The 17,724-nt window shown below is 40.3% G+C and overlaps 1 protein-coding gene across 1 annotated transcript; it reads right to left on the minus strand.

Annotated features, from left to right (window-relative positions):
- Positions 1 to 17: 17 nt before the first annotated feature.
- On the minus strand, positions 18 to 9,868 carry LOC122131017 (unconventional myosin-XVB-like). Its single transcript, XM_042705914.1, has 14 exons — positions 9,709 to 9,868; positions 8,393 to 8,458; positions 8,217 to 8,274; positions 7,814 to 7,938; positions 7,476 to 7,571; positions 5,777 to 6,012; positions 4,117 to 4,286; positions 2,790 to 2,862; positions 2,346 to 2,513; positions 1,953 to 2,071; positions 1,667 to 1,737; positions 1,497 to 1,563; positions 950 to 1,075; positions 18 to 552 (listed from the first exon to the last, which is right to left on the minus strand). Exons 2-14 carry the CDS (start codon positions 8,393 to 8,395, stop codon positions 413 to 415), a joined length of 1,452 nt encoding a protein of 483 aa, XP_042561848.1. The 5' UTR covers positions 8,396 to 8,458; positions 9,709 to 9,868; the 3' UTR covers positions 18 to 412.
- Between the last annotated feature and the right edge of the window lie 7,856 nt (positions 9,869 to 17,724).

Genomic DNA, 17,724 nt, shown 5'->3' on the forward strand with positions numbered 1-17,724 from the left:
ATGGAACCTGTTTGTGAGATTTAGTTTGTCAAGTGTTGTGCTTCATTGGTAAAATATCCCAAGCCCTGTCTGGTGGATTCTCTTGTTTTTTATTGAGACATGTTTGTTTGTTGGTGTTGGATGTTCAGCAAAGACTACTTGCACTTGGACTTGCATTTGGTTGCACTTGTGTTCTATGTGGTGTGTAGAGATGGGGGGCCTGGTGATCTTGTGTTTAATTAGGAAGGATATGTGTCCTTATTTGTCCTTTATTGCACCATAGAATATCGCTATAACAACCAGCTACCACAAAAACATAGCCTTACATAAAGCCACTTCATTCGATTAGATTTTCAACCAAATAGAAAATTCTAATACATCCAGTATGTAAAAATGTGTATCACTGCAATGCCCATGCCCCTAGTTCTGTCTATTACACCAGCTGAGGGCGGCTGCTCACCATCAACTGTGCCTGCTGGTTTATGAATGCTTGCTGTGAGGCTGCCATCTGCTGGGGATTTACTGCTGGCGCAGGCATGGTAGTTTGAGGCATGGCACCTGGCATCATCATGGCTGTGCAACACAAATACAACAAAACACAAAATAAGGGCCACAGAAAAGAGTGTAAATTGGAAGGCCATACTGAATCATGTTAAATGTAGAGTGGGTCTGAAACAATAGCTTAGCTTAAAGTGCTGGTTGGAGCCCCCATAGAGAATGACTTACTTTGGGTTAACCAGGTTATCCAGATATACTTACAAAACTAATGCAATAGCATAATGTCTGAGCACTATGGGCTACACCATATTCTTAAGGCTCATTTAGTCATTTCACTTAATTTATGTACATTCTTAAGGCTAATTTAGTCATTTCACGTAGGTAATGTACATTCTTAAGGCTCATTTAGTCATTTCACTTAGATAATGTACATTCTTAAGGCTCATTTAGTCATTTCACTTAGGTAATGTACATTGCATGCTTGGCATCATAGGCATAGAGGCAGGCATCATGTTTGGCATCATAGGCATAGAGGCGGGCATCATGTTTGGCATCATTGGGTTGGCATAGCCTCCCATGTAAGGACTCATGGGCATTCCTGAGAAACACAAAAAGCATGCATTATGATGAATATCATATAAAAAATAAGCTTTGTAAGGGATAATGTATAGTCTGCCAGTCAGTGTAGGAAAATAAATCCTGACAGCACGGATTGGAAGGCCAATATAAAGAAAAATCGGACCTCCAAACATTGGGATAGAGGAGCCATATAATAATACTGGATAATATTCTATCATAATAGTAACATAATAATGTTAATATAATAATAATTCATTAGAATGGAGAGAACAGGGATGACTTAAGACTAAGATGGTATTCCATCCTCTTGAGATGCCATTTGTGGTCTACAAATGTTATCTAGCAGTCTTCAGACTGTCAACAACTGTGGTTACATTTCTATCCACCATTTAAAAAACCTCTTCTGCCTACTGCTGGTATGATGAACTATTCTTCAGTACCTGATGCAGGGAACATGCCTCCCCCTCCCCTCATCCTGCGGTTCAGCATGGCCATTTGCTCCAGGTCCTAAAACACACAGAGCCATGATGAGCTGCAGAGTTGGCCACAGCCTGAGTTGAGATCACAAGCATTTGGATTGAATGAAGTTCTGATCGTGTGCAGAACCCACCGGAGGGCCCTGGTCCAGCACATGATCAAAGAGGTCGTCAACATAGGAGTCCATTGGCCGTCCTCTAGATGCTTTATAACACAGGGATACTTCATTATTGGACAGTGCAAACATATAGCTGTCAGCATACAGAAATGGTCTGATTTAGGTTTAGGTTTAGACATTGTTTCCACTGCGAAGAATTTAAAATAAATTGCATTATGCTTTAGACATTTTCTCAGTAGGTACTGTTTCATTCAGATATGTGCTGTTTTTAGAATATTAAGCAGTGAACTGCATTGCATACCCTGTGATGAACCGAATTGTGAATAGTTGTCCCAGGAAGCCCCGGTCCCTGGGGGTAGACCAGGGGCCTGCATGGCAGGAGCAGGGGGGATGAAGTCATCCAGATCAGTCATGCCCAAGCTAGTACAGTAACAAGGAACAGCATCATAGCAATTAACACAACTAAGACCAAATGAACTTTAGGACTGAACATAGCTTAAAATCATTTAAGAACGTTTCAATGTTCAGCTGCTATTGCCCAAGCTAATATATATATATAGGACAGTGTGTAGGGTATGCAAGGCATTGTGGTTTGAAATAAAATATGCATTAAGATGTAAAGAGCTATACACTAAACACTATGAACCATTTGGCCTAAAGAGGTCTCTAATAGAGTGATGAAGCAAGTGCTCACCTGTCATTACTGAAGAGATACTCAGGACGAGAAGAGGACTGGTCCAGGGGGACATCCATCTCCACCCCAGCTAACAGGTCCATAACAAAGTCACAACCAATGAGGTCTGTCCAATTCTCATCTGCCAGCAAAGACACTGACCAGCCCCTGGGACATTCTGGCGCACCCCTATTAGCATTACAAATACATCAAAACAAAGATCCAATGGTCAATTATTAAAAATACATAACGATTAAAGATTAAATAGACAGTTGTGGTACAAGCATGTTATCCAAACTCATGCACTCATTTGTAAATACATTTCAAGCACAGGAGGGTCGATATAGTGTAGACAGAATTCAGGTAAACGATCAGGGCTATTTCTCTTTATTAAAACCAAATCATTTCTGAATATATTCACAATTCAAAAGTACATTTATGTTTCTATTTCCTGCCATATTATACCTGAATTGTAGTAACCAGGAAGCCAGTTGCTCTCCTGTGGTCCATGAATCCACTTCAGCCATCAAATCTTCATCTACAAAGAAACCAAACTTGCTGTATTACTATTTGACACTTGCAGTAGTACATTACATTAACTGATCACCACAAATACAGAAAACATGGTATATTCTGAAGTTTTAATACTCTAAGAGGACTGAACCAGTGCTCTTAACCCATCTCTTGGGGACGCCAAAAGGTATTTCTTTGATCTCCTTAAATTAACTGATACCTGGTTTCGCTTTACCGTGCCTTAGGACACATTCATTTGGTAATTGCATAACATGTGCACAGACCTAGACCAGCACCGTCTAAGGCGGACCGATGCCTCATTTGGGTGTGTCTGATCATAAAGGTAGCCATTGCATGGAAATTCTTTCGAGGAAGGCGTTCTGCCACATCCTTCTTTGAAATGAAACCTGCATCTTGGTTTTTTAATGTCTGGCAGGTGCATCTAATTTCTACACAGTTTGAAAGCATGACATTGACCATTTAGTTACTAAATTGACCAATCTTTTAACTGAATAAATACGTCACCATATAGCTATGTAGGCTATGCAACTACTTTTAAACCCACACAGGTGTGCCCGCAGGATTTCCGTTCATGGTACGCACACTCCAGAAAATTGCGCCACCACAGTGAGTGGATCGAGACTGGATCGAGCAACCTATTGTTCTCGCCCTATCACACTTGACCTATATCACCCTGTCAGCGCCATATTGTTGGGACCATTTTTGCGCTAAAACTTTGAATAGACTGTAGATCATGGGGGATCATTTGGTTGGCACCCCACTGGTGGTATGCCACTTTTGGCCTGCTCAATAATCATCTTTAGTCATGGAGTCATGGGCATGGATATTAGGAAATGAACATAAAATGTTTACAATCATAGCATAATAAAAAAACGATTTGAAAGCATGTGGCAAAAAGGTGGGCCGTTTGTCTGTAACTCAACAGTGGAGTATCCGAAAACTGATGAGTAAAAGACCAGCGGATAGCCAGCACTGCCCCCAGTGGGCTAACAGTGGGCCAACATTGCGTCAACAGTGGGTCAACAGTGGGCTAACAGTGGGTCAACAGTGGGCTAACAGTGGGCCAACATTGCGTCAACAGTGGGCTAACAGTGGGCCAACAGTGGTTCACTGGCCTTTTGCTATCAGGGTACAAACAAACTGTTCTCGACTCCTCCCTTTGTTATTGCACCAATAGCGGACTATCATTCCGTCACACAAATAGCTCAAAACTTGCCCTATGAACTTAATTACCTTATTATTGGCCTAGTTACCTTACCATTGAAAGTATTCACATTCACCACCATCTTCCCTCTGCGCTGGTTGGAAGTCCATTCTAACTGAGTAGGTGGGTATTGTCTAGCTACTGGACCTGGTAGCTGAAGGGATGTCAGCAGCTTGTACTGACATAGTGAGCGATACTCCCCTGGACCTCGGTCTGAAACAAACCTGATCACACCAGAAAAGAAACACCTTAGCAAATTCTGGGACAAATTCTAAGTGTATAAACTACTTCCTAAAATTGGAATCACTGAGAACTTCCTTGTTTTCAAAGAAAAACCTAATCATTTCAATAAAATACCTTCAAATATTGTAGATCAGAAATGTAGCTTTGACCTTGTTAATATTGTAAATAACTATTGTTTTTAATAGAATATCTACACAGGTGTCTTCGGAATGGAATGGAATATCTGTAAAGGCCAATATTTTGCAACCATCACACTCTTGTTCAAATGGCAGATTTAGCTAGTCTTAAATTATCATGTCAAAAGCTTACTTCATCATTAGGCTCTTGGTGTTTTATGAAAACCTTACTTAAGTGGTTTATTTTTCTCCAGCTGATCCCCAAAGAGAAGCCTCCCAAGGTAAAATGGCTTGCAAAAGTCTTCAACCCCTGAAAGTCATCACCATTTTCTGTTTCATAACAGAAACATATTTTCCCCATTGATATTTTCATTGAGAACACTTCTGCTGTAGCATATTTTTAAGGGGTTAATAAGTTATTTGTCTACTGAAATTAAAGTTAAATAAATTAAAAAAAATATATTCTGGTGGCATAATTATTATTATTTAAATTATTGTTATAATAATCCAAACCCTATACATTAATACTTGGTACAGAACCCCTTTACTGCAATGACTGCCTTGAGTCTTAGGGTGAGACAGTGCTAGCTTTGCACATTGTTTTACTGTGTTTTTGGTAGAATTTATGTTAAATATCTATAGGTTGACAGGATGTACTGGACTGTAGTGCCACATAATCTCAGTAAGATTTTGATCAGGGCTTTGACATTCTAGAATGTTCACTTTATTGTTTTTGTATTGTCTTTATTGGGTTTAAATTAATATAGTATAGAAAAGTGAATCACAATGGGAATATCTGATCTGTCCATTTCATTGTGAATGAAGACCGAACCTATCTGAGAATATCCGATTCCATGTGCTTTTTTCCTGTTTAGACGTGCATAATACATAGCCGATCTGGGCATATTGAGTCATTTTTACCAGCCAGTTTAAACGTGGACTTAAGAAATGTACTAGAGCCTAAATGTAAAACAATTACAATTTTGTGTAAGTATGTTTTGTAATTGTGAAAATGGTGAGGATTTTCATTGAAGGTTGAATACTTTTGCAAGCTACTGTATACCTTAGAGGCCCAAATCAATGTTTCTGGAATCGATTATTGTCATTCATGTAGGTTTGAGATGTGGGACATGAGTATGATGGGAATGACTCAGATTGGAGCGCAGGTGATCGTTACTATAAAAAACATCAACAAGAAATACTATGCAAGTCAAAATAAAAAACTTTCCAAATAAGGACAGAAGTTAGGAGTTACTCATGAATTTGTATTTGCAAAGGATTAGAAATCAATCGCTAATTACTACATCTAGTTGCAGGCACCCAGGTTCAGGGCAGAAGCTTGGAGAATGACTTACTTGAGAAGAGATTTGTCCAGTGCAGGAGAGGGAGTGAAGGCACTGAGGCAGCAGGCCAGCAGCAGCCATGCCCTAGAGACGCCCTCCTCACCCTCCCGGCCCCAGGTGATGTAGGCTAGTTGAGCCAAGATCTCGTCCCTCAGGGCAGGCCTGGTCTGGCCTTTCTCCACGATGTAGTTCCCCAGGATCACCTCATGCCCACCATTCAAGTGGGTGTCACCAACAAACCTAAGAATCTGAAGTCAAGAGATTTCCCACATTAATGTCATGAATTACTTTTCACATAATAACCAAACTGTTTCCTCCAGCAAAAACATTTGGAATTTCACACCAATTTCAGATGAATCAGATCAGATATGTGTGAGGAGGCAAAATCGTATCACTATGCTGTTCTAATTATTCTAAGTCTTGTTGGGCCCTAGTTGTTTCATACACAGCAGGTCAGGCTTTCTCTACCAAATCTATGAAATGCAGATATAAAGGTAATGAGCTTTGTGCCCAACTGTGCAAACAATATGACTAGAGCTGCCCACATTGCCATCAGTTGCTGATGAGTATATCAACAGAGCTGACTGGTCACCATAACAATCATTTCAACCATGAAATACATAACTTCATAACTATATTCTAAGAGTCTGCATATTAGGAAAACCAGCCTGGAAATGTACAGGAGATACCAACCACTCCAGAATATTGTTCTGACATGGATTCCTGTTTTGGCTGATCTTCTTGACTATCACAAGTCATGGATCATAAAATAAACTGTGAAGAGAGATCTGAGAGCAGGGCCAGCCCTGAAAGTGTTGGAGCCCTCGGCCAGATTTGAGAATGATGGTGACATTATGTCGCTGATACAGGGGTCAATGGTCAAATTAATACATACCAAATAAATCAATCTTAAATACTGAAATATGCTTCATGACAGCTCTATGCTACAATTTTTGTGTTATGATGCTTTTCATTTCCAGTACAGTTTTACGTTCCGGCCGGCTCGTGACCGAAACAATAACATTGGAGGCAGATGACAACGGTTTTCTTACTAAAGTTATGCGTGTTTATTTAGTCCATACAAATCACAAAACGACGTGTCTAGGGGTTTGACGTCTGTACACTGAGATAGTCAGAGAGAGAGAGAGAGAGAGAGAGAGAGAGAGACAGGTGTCCACTGGTCCTTTATACTCCACACCTCCCCAGCTCATTGTCCCCGACACCACTACAGTCTTCTTCAGCCCAGCTGATAACACCACTACAGTCTTCTTCAGCCCAGCTGACAACACCACTACAGTCTTCAGCACAGCTGATCCATGGTGTCCTCTGTATTTTCATGAAACTCACATTAACTGCAATATTCTCCCTTGCCTTGAATCTTTAGCATATCTTATCAGAATCAGAATTCTCAACCAAATCTATGAAATGCAGATATATAGGTAATGAGAATTATCCACTCCTATAATCCCCCAAGCCCCAAACCTTTTACAAGCTAATCAGCTACGTATCATTACACCAAGTCTCTTGATCTGTTGATTCGCCTGTCACAATACTGTGGATACAACTACTGAGTGTGGTACATTTCCTCTCATTGATAGCCCAAATGAGGTTTTGAACTGAAAGTTTACTGTTCTGAACAGAGCGTCTAAATGTTCTGTAGTTGTAGGTAGGCCGTCCCTGTCTGAGAGGATGTCTGCAGGACCAGACTTACCAGTTTGTAGATATCCAAAGCTATGTGGGAGTCTTCAGGGTCCAAAGATGTGAGAGGCCTCTGGAGAGAACTGCCCTGACCCTGACTCCAGCCATCCTAATAGAAATGGGCACATACATTTAAACATACATTTATACATACTAACAAACATACATTTATACATACTAACAAACATACATTTATACATACTAACAAACATTTACATTACATCACAGTTACATTGTGACATACTGTAGGTTTGCTCATATTGGAAAGAAAATTAAGTATTAATAACCCAGAATATTTAGATATAGAACACTAGATAATGGGAAATCAGTAGATTAATAAAAACATTTTACCTTTAAATTTGTGTTTGCATATTGAGAGAAAGGGAAGCTGTCAATGTCAAAGGGGAGGGAAAGCCTGTGGTCAGCTTTGACCTGTGGAGGAGCCACCTCTGTCACATTAGGCCCCTGGGGTCGGCCTGAGAGACGGGAGGAGGACAGGAAGACATTCATACACAACATGATGGAGAACTCAGAAACGGAACTGGAATTATGACATACCTGTACATAATACTGTACAAGGATAAAAGAGCATAGTACATAAGATGATAAGTGAGAGATGTTAAGATTCAATAAGTTCAGAAGTTATTTTCACCATGAAGCATGACGCTATCTATATACTACAGCGTATACATTAAACAATGACATTGCAGGCCACAGCCATCTCCATCTTCAGATGCAGGCTCTGAATTCTTACCTCCTGCACTTCGTAATCTGGCAGACAGCTCTGCAGGGATCTCCAACATACCAACATCCTGAAAGCACAAGAGTTACTCTTAGCTCAGGTTATAAAGTTCAACTGGCAACAATGTCAAAGCATTCCAGGTTGTGTGTTTCAGTGTGGAAGTGCAATAGAGTAACAGTGGAACTCACCATAGTGCCCAGAGCACTAGACTGGGCTTTAACAGCGGTTTTTGGTCTGGTCCTTCTGGGGTGTTCCTGAAAACACATGTGGCCATAATGACAACTATGTACTACATGACTACATACCTTTAGAACGATAGAAGCATGGATAGACATACACACATCCACAATACACAAAAATAGTTTTAACAGGAGTGGCAGTATTTCAATGTGTTTCTGAGGCATTATGTTTAATCTCATTGAGTATTATTGACAATCACAATAAATATAAGGACTTCTGAAACCTGAAAACTAAATATTTTATTTAGCCCTTTCCTTTACGTCTAATGGCTTGCTTCTTACCTGATTTTTCCGCTTCTACAGTGTTCAATAAATGGCTCTATTCTAAGGGCGTCTGCTTTATAGCTGAGGATCGGCCTCGCTCATAATTCCCCACCTTTAACAGCAGGGTCATAAGGAACACCTGTACTCCACCCACAGCAGTGCGGTCACATGTAAAAGGTCCACCAGCTAGCCTGGGTCTAACTCTATTTTCAGACTACTGCCATCCATATCATTCATGCTGGTATTTAGAGGGAGTGCTAATGTTAACAAACGGGCTTAAACAAACACCCATATTCATTATTTCTTTTTTTTTGAGAAGTAAGAAAGGGTGTGTAAGCCTCTCAAATGAACACAGAAATAAAAGATTTCCAACAAATCTATTTATAAGCTTCCTTAAAAGAAAACACTAAGAGGAAGGAAGTGCAGGAACAATCCTTAATCCTTAATTCATAATCTACTTTTCAAAAGGGCTGACCCACCTCTGGAGAGAGGTAACATTACACAGAGTAGAGGTAACAGTATATGTCTTTAATCCAAAAATATTTCATAATATGGATTATGACAGTGAATTATATCACGAGAACATCAATATCTGGGATGACATGACATGAAAAAATGTAGTTGCCTTAGGTTGCTTTATGATGATGCTGGTAAATAAGTGTTGGGTAATCAAAGAGGGCAAAGTCCATACACCATAAAAGAATGCCAAGAGGAGAGGAGGGCAAACCAGAAATGCATCTTTCTACTAAACAAACATCTGTTGTTCATTTTCATGACGAGAGCAAAGGGCTGCCAGGCAAACTATGTTATTATCTGTACTTTTGTAAGACCAAGTCATCATCTCCACAGCAAACAAAACATATATTGCAAAAAATACACACACATTTGTAATGATGTCCAAAGGCACACATTCACATGTTCTCTATCTCTCTTTTAGACCATTCAAACGATCATACATTAAGTCCATATACTCAGCTGATTTGAAGTAAATTGAGGTTTACCTGTTGTAAGAGCTATGACAAGTGAATCCATAGGCGAGCAGAAGAGGAAATAATGAAGGAGATAATTCAGGATAACTGTTTGAAGTCCAAGACAGCTGTATTAAAGGGCGTGTTCATCTGTGAGTGTGAGTGAGTGTGTTGCACCCACTTCTGGGTGTGTATGTGTGAGTTGCTTTGCATACAGAACAAATAGGAAATAAATGGAGAGAGAGGAGGGGTGAAGTAAAAGATGAAAGAGAGAGTGAGTCAAAATGTGCCTGGCTTCAAATGATTTAACTACTGCTCACAGTACAGCAAACTTTAAACCAAAGCAGTATTCAATATAAAAAATACTGAGTATTACAAATTCAATTAGTGTTGATTGTTGAAGATGTTCTTGTTCAGATGTATGTTAAATTATTGATTATTTCAACACACAATAGTTCTATTGTGAAAAATATTATCTTGGACAAAAGGAATGTTACAAAGACCACCACATATAATATACTTTTGTTCAGGCAGCAAAATCAAATTGTACCGCTACCAAGGTATGGAACTCTTAACAGGCGAGAACAGTGGAGAGATTAAGCTATTTACAAAAGAAACCAAAACATTTGGTTTGGCTCACCTAGGCTTATGTCCGTAAAGGAACATGTGCACTCTGGTGAGGTCTCCGATAATTACTGTCAAACTGAATTATAGATAAGATATTGGTGACAAAACCTAAGACTTTGACCTCAGCTGTATGATAACTTAGATAAACTACCCTATGACAGTACAGACTGCCACTGGACATAGTTTCCACCCTAGCAATAAAATGGTTGCCTGGTAATGGATCACATACACCGGTGAGCACTGTTTACAAATGACATGATATCATGACGGTTGTGTGTATGTGTGTGTGTGTGTGTGTGTGTGTGTGTGTGTGTGTGTGCATGTGTGTGAAAGAGAGAGAGTAGAATCAGTGTACAAATGGCTATGCTTGTTCTGTTGGGAGAATGTGGAGATAAATGTGGTGAAACACCTACCCTCCAGCGCCGTCTCTTAATGGTGTTCCTCGTGATCATCATGACGGCCCAGAACTGAGTGAAGGAGCGCTTCAGTCTTTTGTAATACTTCCTATTATGCCAAGCAGGTTTCAGCCAATGCAGTGAAGAGCAGTGAGAAAGAAGCAGAAAGAAGAAAATTCTTGTCTTGAATATTTTACCACACACTTGTTTTTGTAGGGCTAATAATAGGGCTCCGTACCTGGCCTGATGGCCACGGATGTGGGACTGAATGACAATGGCCTTCTGTTTGAAGAAGCGGAAATTTCGTCTGCAGATGAAGCCCCTGATATTCCTCTGGATGGTGACAGCTGCCCATGTCTGTGTGCTAGTCCAGCGTTCTTCCACACGTTGGTACAGGGACTCCTTCATAAACACCTGATGGTGTGTGCAAGTGTTTGTGCAAGTGTGTGTGTGTGCGTGTGTGTGTGTGTGTGTGTGTGTGTGTGTGAGAGAGAGAGAGTGTGTGTTCAAAGGAATGTTTGCCATTAATATTTAAGCACCTTGAAATGTGTCATTTGTGGAGCACAATAGAAATAAACAGTATTGTGATGAGTTATGACTGATAATTGAACCTTAGTGAGTCCTAGCCGGTATTCTCCATCCTCAACCCCAACGGTCTCTAACAAAGTCACAACCTGTTGTTTATCTGACTGGTCAGGTGGCCGCTGGGCTAAAAGGACACCATACCTACAGCAAGAGTAAGAGTTGGGGTGAGCTGACGGACATTAGCAATGTTGATATAATACATTTTATACCCTAAAGATTATTTGAACAATACCTTTCCATGAAATAGGTGAAGTGGATCCGTATGGGGAATCCCTCCTTCCTGATGTGGATGGTCTCCAGTATGCCAGCATGCCTCAGCTGGGTTGACATGTAGTTTATATCAAACATTCCTGGTAACTTGCACCATGTAGGAAAATGTGACGTTAAAATATATGTTCTGTAATATTGTAACATAATTAAAAAGTGCAAGGAAATAAAAATGAGGAATATTGTGTGCAGTTCAAACGGCAGTTGCTGTCAAATTAAACATAATAGCTTACCTTCATATAATTTGGCTTAAAACAGCGGATAAAGGTAGTCTTACATCTGGGGAAAGACACAATTGTACATAACTATTATTGAAAAGTTTGGAATCACTGGACAATCTGGATTGGATTTGAAAGAAAATCTTTCAGTAAAAAACAGTAACTGGATCAGAAACACAGTGTACACATTACCTAGCGAGGCTCATTGAAGTCCTCAGAGGTCCAGACAGAAATAAAAGCATTGTTGACATAACCCATATATAAGGAGTGTGTAACCTGTGTTGTTGTGTTGACCACAGTCCCACACCGGACTCAAACTTGCTAGCAACGAGGCTAAAACCTAGGGATACTAGCATCTGTTGCTAGCATGTCTCTTAAGGTGTAATGTAACTTATTACATTTGATTACTTTTGATTACTTTCTGATTGGCAGATGAGAGTGTAAAATGTAAAATAAGAGAACCAACCAAAACCAACCATACTTCCAAATTGATGGAGCCTGTCTAGGCAGCGAGAAGATGCAAAGCAGCAGAATCAATGTTCTATTCTACATATAAGATTTAAAGTTTATATAAGATTTTATTTTGATAAGTAATGGTAATTTAATTACATATGTTTTCTTAATAACTGTAACGGATTACAATTACATTTATTTAGCAATTTAATTACATAACTCCGTTACATGTAACTGGTGGTCCCACTACCCTGTCCCCAGCACCTTAAGTAATCAAAAGTAATCAAATGTAATAATAATACTTTGATGATTTAATTGAAATAGTTACGTTACTTCTCACATTTTTAACAGGGAAACTAGTGCACCAGCTGGGAATCATAATAGATCCAGCAACACTGCAATTGGTGTGAACAGGTAGGTGGTAACACATTCTAGGCTTTAGGCCTGCCGCACCTCCACCGGTGCCCATTAGGCTAGCTAATAGATCCAGCAACACTGCAAAAATATGATAGACCTCATGTTGTCTATGCCTATATACATCTGTCAGGTGGTATAATACAGTTCATCAAATATGATAGACCTCATGTTGTCTATGCCTATATACATCTGTCAGGTGTTATAATACAGGTCATCAAAATATTTGTGATTAGACTGACTTCTCCATAAAGTATCATGTCACAATCAAGGCAGCATAGCTGTAGGTACGGGTCAACATGAATCCAGAAAAACAGACTCATATTAAATTTGCAATACATCACCATGTTTGGTGTTTTGATTTGATAGCTGTAAAGGTATCTGGGGACACAGAGCTACTGAAGACATCTCATTTAAATAGGGCACAGTCTTCCAGTGTATGTTAGTACTAATAAATAAGAGGTGCTGGATGGCACCCATTAATGTTTCAGTAGCCTGGAGGTAACACACACACACACAGACCGTTGTGAACGTAGATTTATTTTTGTTTTAAATGCGAAATTGAACTCAAAACCTTACGTGAACATAGAAAGTAACCAATAATGTATAATAAATCTGTAAAAATAATGATGGCAGACTAAATATAAGACAAATACCTATGGTGTGGCATTATTCAAAGTCATAATGCTGGCAAAACATAACTTGCTTCTCCTAAGATTGCCTACAGGCAACATGGGCCATTCGCTGCATCTTATACATTGAACCCAAGTCTCTTTTTGGCCGGCTGTTTGAAAATAGTTTCACACAGACAAGGCAGAAACACCTTTGTATGGTTAATGAAATCTAATTTTTAATTCAATGCTTTGTTGTCCTCTTTCTTTTTCCCAAACCTGACTTTCCCAAACCTGACTTTCCCAAATCTGACTTACACAAACCTGACTTTCCCAAACCCTTCCTGCACTGGCCTTTTCTTTCTCCGCCCACATAGGAGGGATTTTCAGATGCTGCACCACCTTGCAATGAACCAAAGTAAACGTCTGCTGACCGAGTGATGTACCCTACCAGTTGCATCTCCAATTCACAAGAGAAAACCTGCCAGGGCTTTGAATAGTCAACACAACACATGTGACGGCTTTCACTCTGGTGACTGGGACAACTGAATGTATTGAACCAAAGGACTTTCATGCACATCATATTTTCAGTAATATAGCCTATGGACATAATTTCATTTTGTACTTTAGCAAAACACTGATGTCTGCAAAAGATCAAGCAGCCTTTTCTTTCGTGGATGCAATTCCTTCTCTAACCTGCTGAGTAACAGAATGTATGTGTATGTTATATACTGTAATGTGGACAAAATGTACATTCGATGGCACAGAATAATCAAAGTGTAGCGCATTGTGTATTTCATGACACAAAAGTATAAATGTTGGTCTAGGATATCTTCTACATAGACAGAATTTGTTTTGTGTATGAAACTATTTTATTTTGTCCTCAAAGTTAGACGTACATTCAGCCTTCTGTCCAAAAAAAGTCAATTCAGTGCAAAACATGAATCATCTATTTTATTTTCTGTGCACAAAACAATGTGCTCTCTTCAATATTAAATGGATATAATGCTGATGCATTTTTTGTGGACAAAAGGCAATGCGATGTTATATGGTTTAATAATAAATTAATGCATTTCGTAGCACAGAATTCTGTTCAGAATTCAGAATTCTGCATACAAAATAAGGTTTGTTCCACTTGGTGCCACAGGGCTCTAATCAGGATCATAAGATGTTTAAAAACATCAGTCTCTAGTTTGCAGAACAGATGCCCCACAGATTCTCACATGGCAGTTTTATTAGACAGTGCCCCCAAAACGTCAGTCACACAGAACATACAAATTTTGTTGACTTTATTTGTTTGCCAAAATATATATACCCATTAAAAATCAGCACGGAAGGAAATTTGCATGTAGTGTGTCAATCACCTCTCAAGTCGGGTGGTGAGTTCCGTCAGTGACTGCTGGAAATGTAAAGCCACTGTTGAGGTCTGGTGCCGGAAACCTTTTCCCCGTGAGCCTAGCTCTTTCTGTTGCAGATAGCGCTCCTGGACCTCACGGAACAGCCCTGAAACTGTCTGCTGGCAAGGAAACAGCACATGAAATTCATGAAGCAAATCTGTTTTGCACAGAGGAAATGACTTAGTCATATTAGACAAATATTGTATGAGGATGGCTGCTCATCCAGCTTCTCATCCTTAAATCATGGATCAATACTGATCAATACTGATCAATACTGATCAACACTGTTGGTCCCCCTCCCTTTGCTGCTGTACCAATCTGCACTCCCTCTGGGAAGGCTTTTGATGTCGGGGTCCTCCCCAGATTGTTTTAACATTAAAAGAACAGAACCATCTAGAATATCATTGCTTAGCTACCAACAGACATCTCCAGTGCTCTAGAGTCTAGTGGTGGTTTATGTAACACCACTACAACCAACGCTTGGCATTGAATCTGGATACTTTGTGTTCCTGTGAAAAGCTCCTCTACCAAGACAACCCAGAGTGGCACATTGGTGTTCCTAACTGGTTGGATGAGTGGATGTGTCATTCTTTAATAACATTGGTGCTGGTGGTTGGATTTTGCTGATACTACTTTCCACTAGGTATCTAGTTTCATAAATTACATACTGCAGCATTTGGCAGTCCTACTGAACTGTTTCTGCTCCCATTTTCCCATATTTAAATAACAGCACTTTCCTTTGGCAGGGACTGCTGTAGTGAAGCAGACATTCAATAGTGATGGTCCACAACTGAATAGAATGGATTAGGCATGGCTACAACAGTCAAGTACGCTTATAGAAAGTCGTTTTGGGCACACAGACCCATATCATCAATACATCTTGTTCAAGGAGTTTTAGAACAAAGCAACAAAACCGAACATGTGTGATTCACTTGTGGTAAACACTGAACTTGCCTTCTGTCGACTGCGAACAAAGAGCTCCAGTACCTCTGGACGGATTTGGTCATGGTTCTTATTCAAGAAATTTTGGACCTATCAAGAAAAATGATGAGGATATTCTTGTTAGAATGTATTACCATATATTTGTTAAAAAGCTGAATGTTGAAATGTGCAATGTCTTTTCCACAAGCATAAGCTACCTGATAGGTGACTGCTCCTGCATAGTGATAAACGGTGAAAACTGGGAGTGGAATTTTGGGCTTGGAGTAGTAAGGACTGTTACAGTGGTGATAGTGACACTTCTGAAGGAAGGTGTGGTCAGTGGCCTGGAACAGATAGAGAGAGAGGCAGAAGAACTGAATCACTCACTGGCACTCCTTCCTCATGACAGTCTCATTAGTCAGAGTCAAGGCATTTCTCTCTCTGTTCCTCTACATTGTGTTAGGATTGGAGCCTGTAAACCCACCTGAGGGAGGAGGATCTGGTCATTAAAGACTTTAAAGCCACCTGAGGGAGGAGGGTCTGGTCTTTAAAGACCTTAAAGTCACCTGATGGAGGAGGGTCTGGTCTTTAAAGACTTTAAAGCCACCTGAGGGAGGAGGGTCTGGTCATTAAAGACTTTAAAGGCACCTGAGGGAGGAGGGTCTGGTCTTTAAAGACTTTAAAGCCATCTGAGGGAGGAGGGTCTGGTCTTTAAAGACTTTAAAGGCACCTGAGGGAGGAGGGTCTGGTCTTTAAAGCCACCTGAGGGAGGAGGGTCTGGTCATTAAAGACCTTAAAGGCACCTGAGAGAGGAGGGTCTGGTCATTAAAGACTTTAAAGCCATCTGAGGGAGGAGGGTCTGGTCATTAAAGACTTTAAAGCCACCTGAGGGAGGAGGGTCTGGTCATTAAAGACCTTAAAGCCACCTGAGAGAGGAGGGTCTGGTCATTAAAGACCTTAAAGGCACCTGAGGGAGGAGGGTCTGGTCATCCAGGATGCGGAGGATGCCGTGGGGGCGTGCTGCGATCAACTCCACACAGGAGTGGGAGTCCTGCAGAGAGACAGGATACCACTCAATCTGCTCTGTGGTGTAGTCCTCCTGAAGGCAGACACAAGACCAGGCAGGAGGCACATGGGGCACAGGAATGAAAGACATTAGCACGAAGCATGCTAAAGGCTAGCAGCCAGATATATGTTATCAAAAGTACCTGTTCCTGTGACACCACTGCTTTGTTGACAAAGTGCTGCAGCTGCTCGTTGGCAAAATTAATGCAAAGCTGCTCAAAGCTGTTCACTGCAAGGTCCTGGAACATGGAGTTTGTTAGCACACAATCCCTTTGTTATCAGGCCGTTTCATCCACACAGATATTGTAAAACACTTGTTCATCAATGTCATGGGTGGTTCAGGAGAAAAAAATTATATCTCCAAACTTTTAAGTGGAAATTATTTAAGGTGTCACTAACACGTTTACTTTTAATTCCATAGAAGAATGTTATAAGCTGCATTATAAATATTCTATGTCATCTCATGTACATTTGCTATACACTGCAAGGGGCTGTCAAGAAGCTGACCTCAAACCCATAGATGTCCACAATTCCAACTGTGCTGTCCATTTGGGTGGGAATGAGCCATTGGTTGATGCGGTCCAGAAGCCAGTCAAACAGCACAGAGTACAGAGCCTTAGCTATGGCATCCCTGAGGAATAACAGGATCTTATTGGAAGACAAGTTTTTCACAAATACAGAACAATTATAACATACTGAAAATGTATACACACACATTCTCTCCTTCTCTCTTTCTGCCTTATACACAGACACATCTATACTATCACAGCTGTTCAACCACACATGACAACACCATACCTGGATTCAATGGCACTTTCTACAGAGAGGGGGCAGTATATTCTGTCGTAAATAGTTTCCTGCAAAACATAAAAAAAACAGAGACATTTAAAGAACGTTGACATTCAGCTGTGTTCAGAGTAGATGTTGTGTGCTGCATTTGTGTCAGGCCTCACTGTGACGCGATGTGTGATGACTGTCTGCAGAGCCTCAGCTGAGACGTGCAACAGCTTGCCTATCCGCCTGGTTTCAGACTCACTGAAGATCTGTGCCACCTCAAATGACTCACTCTGTAGTTAGAAACACACACACACAGGGA

This window comes from Clupea harengus, unplaced genomic scaffold, assembly GCF_900700415.2.
Source record: "Clupea harengus unplaced genomic scaffold, Ch_v2.0.2, whole genome shotgun sequence".
NCBI classification, from domain to species: Eukaryota; Metazoa; Chordata; class Actinopteri; order Clupeiformes; family Clupeidae; genus Clupea; species Clupea harengus.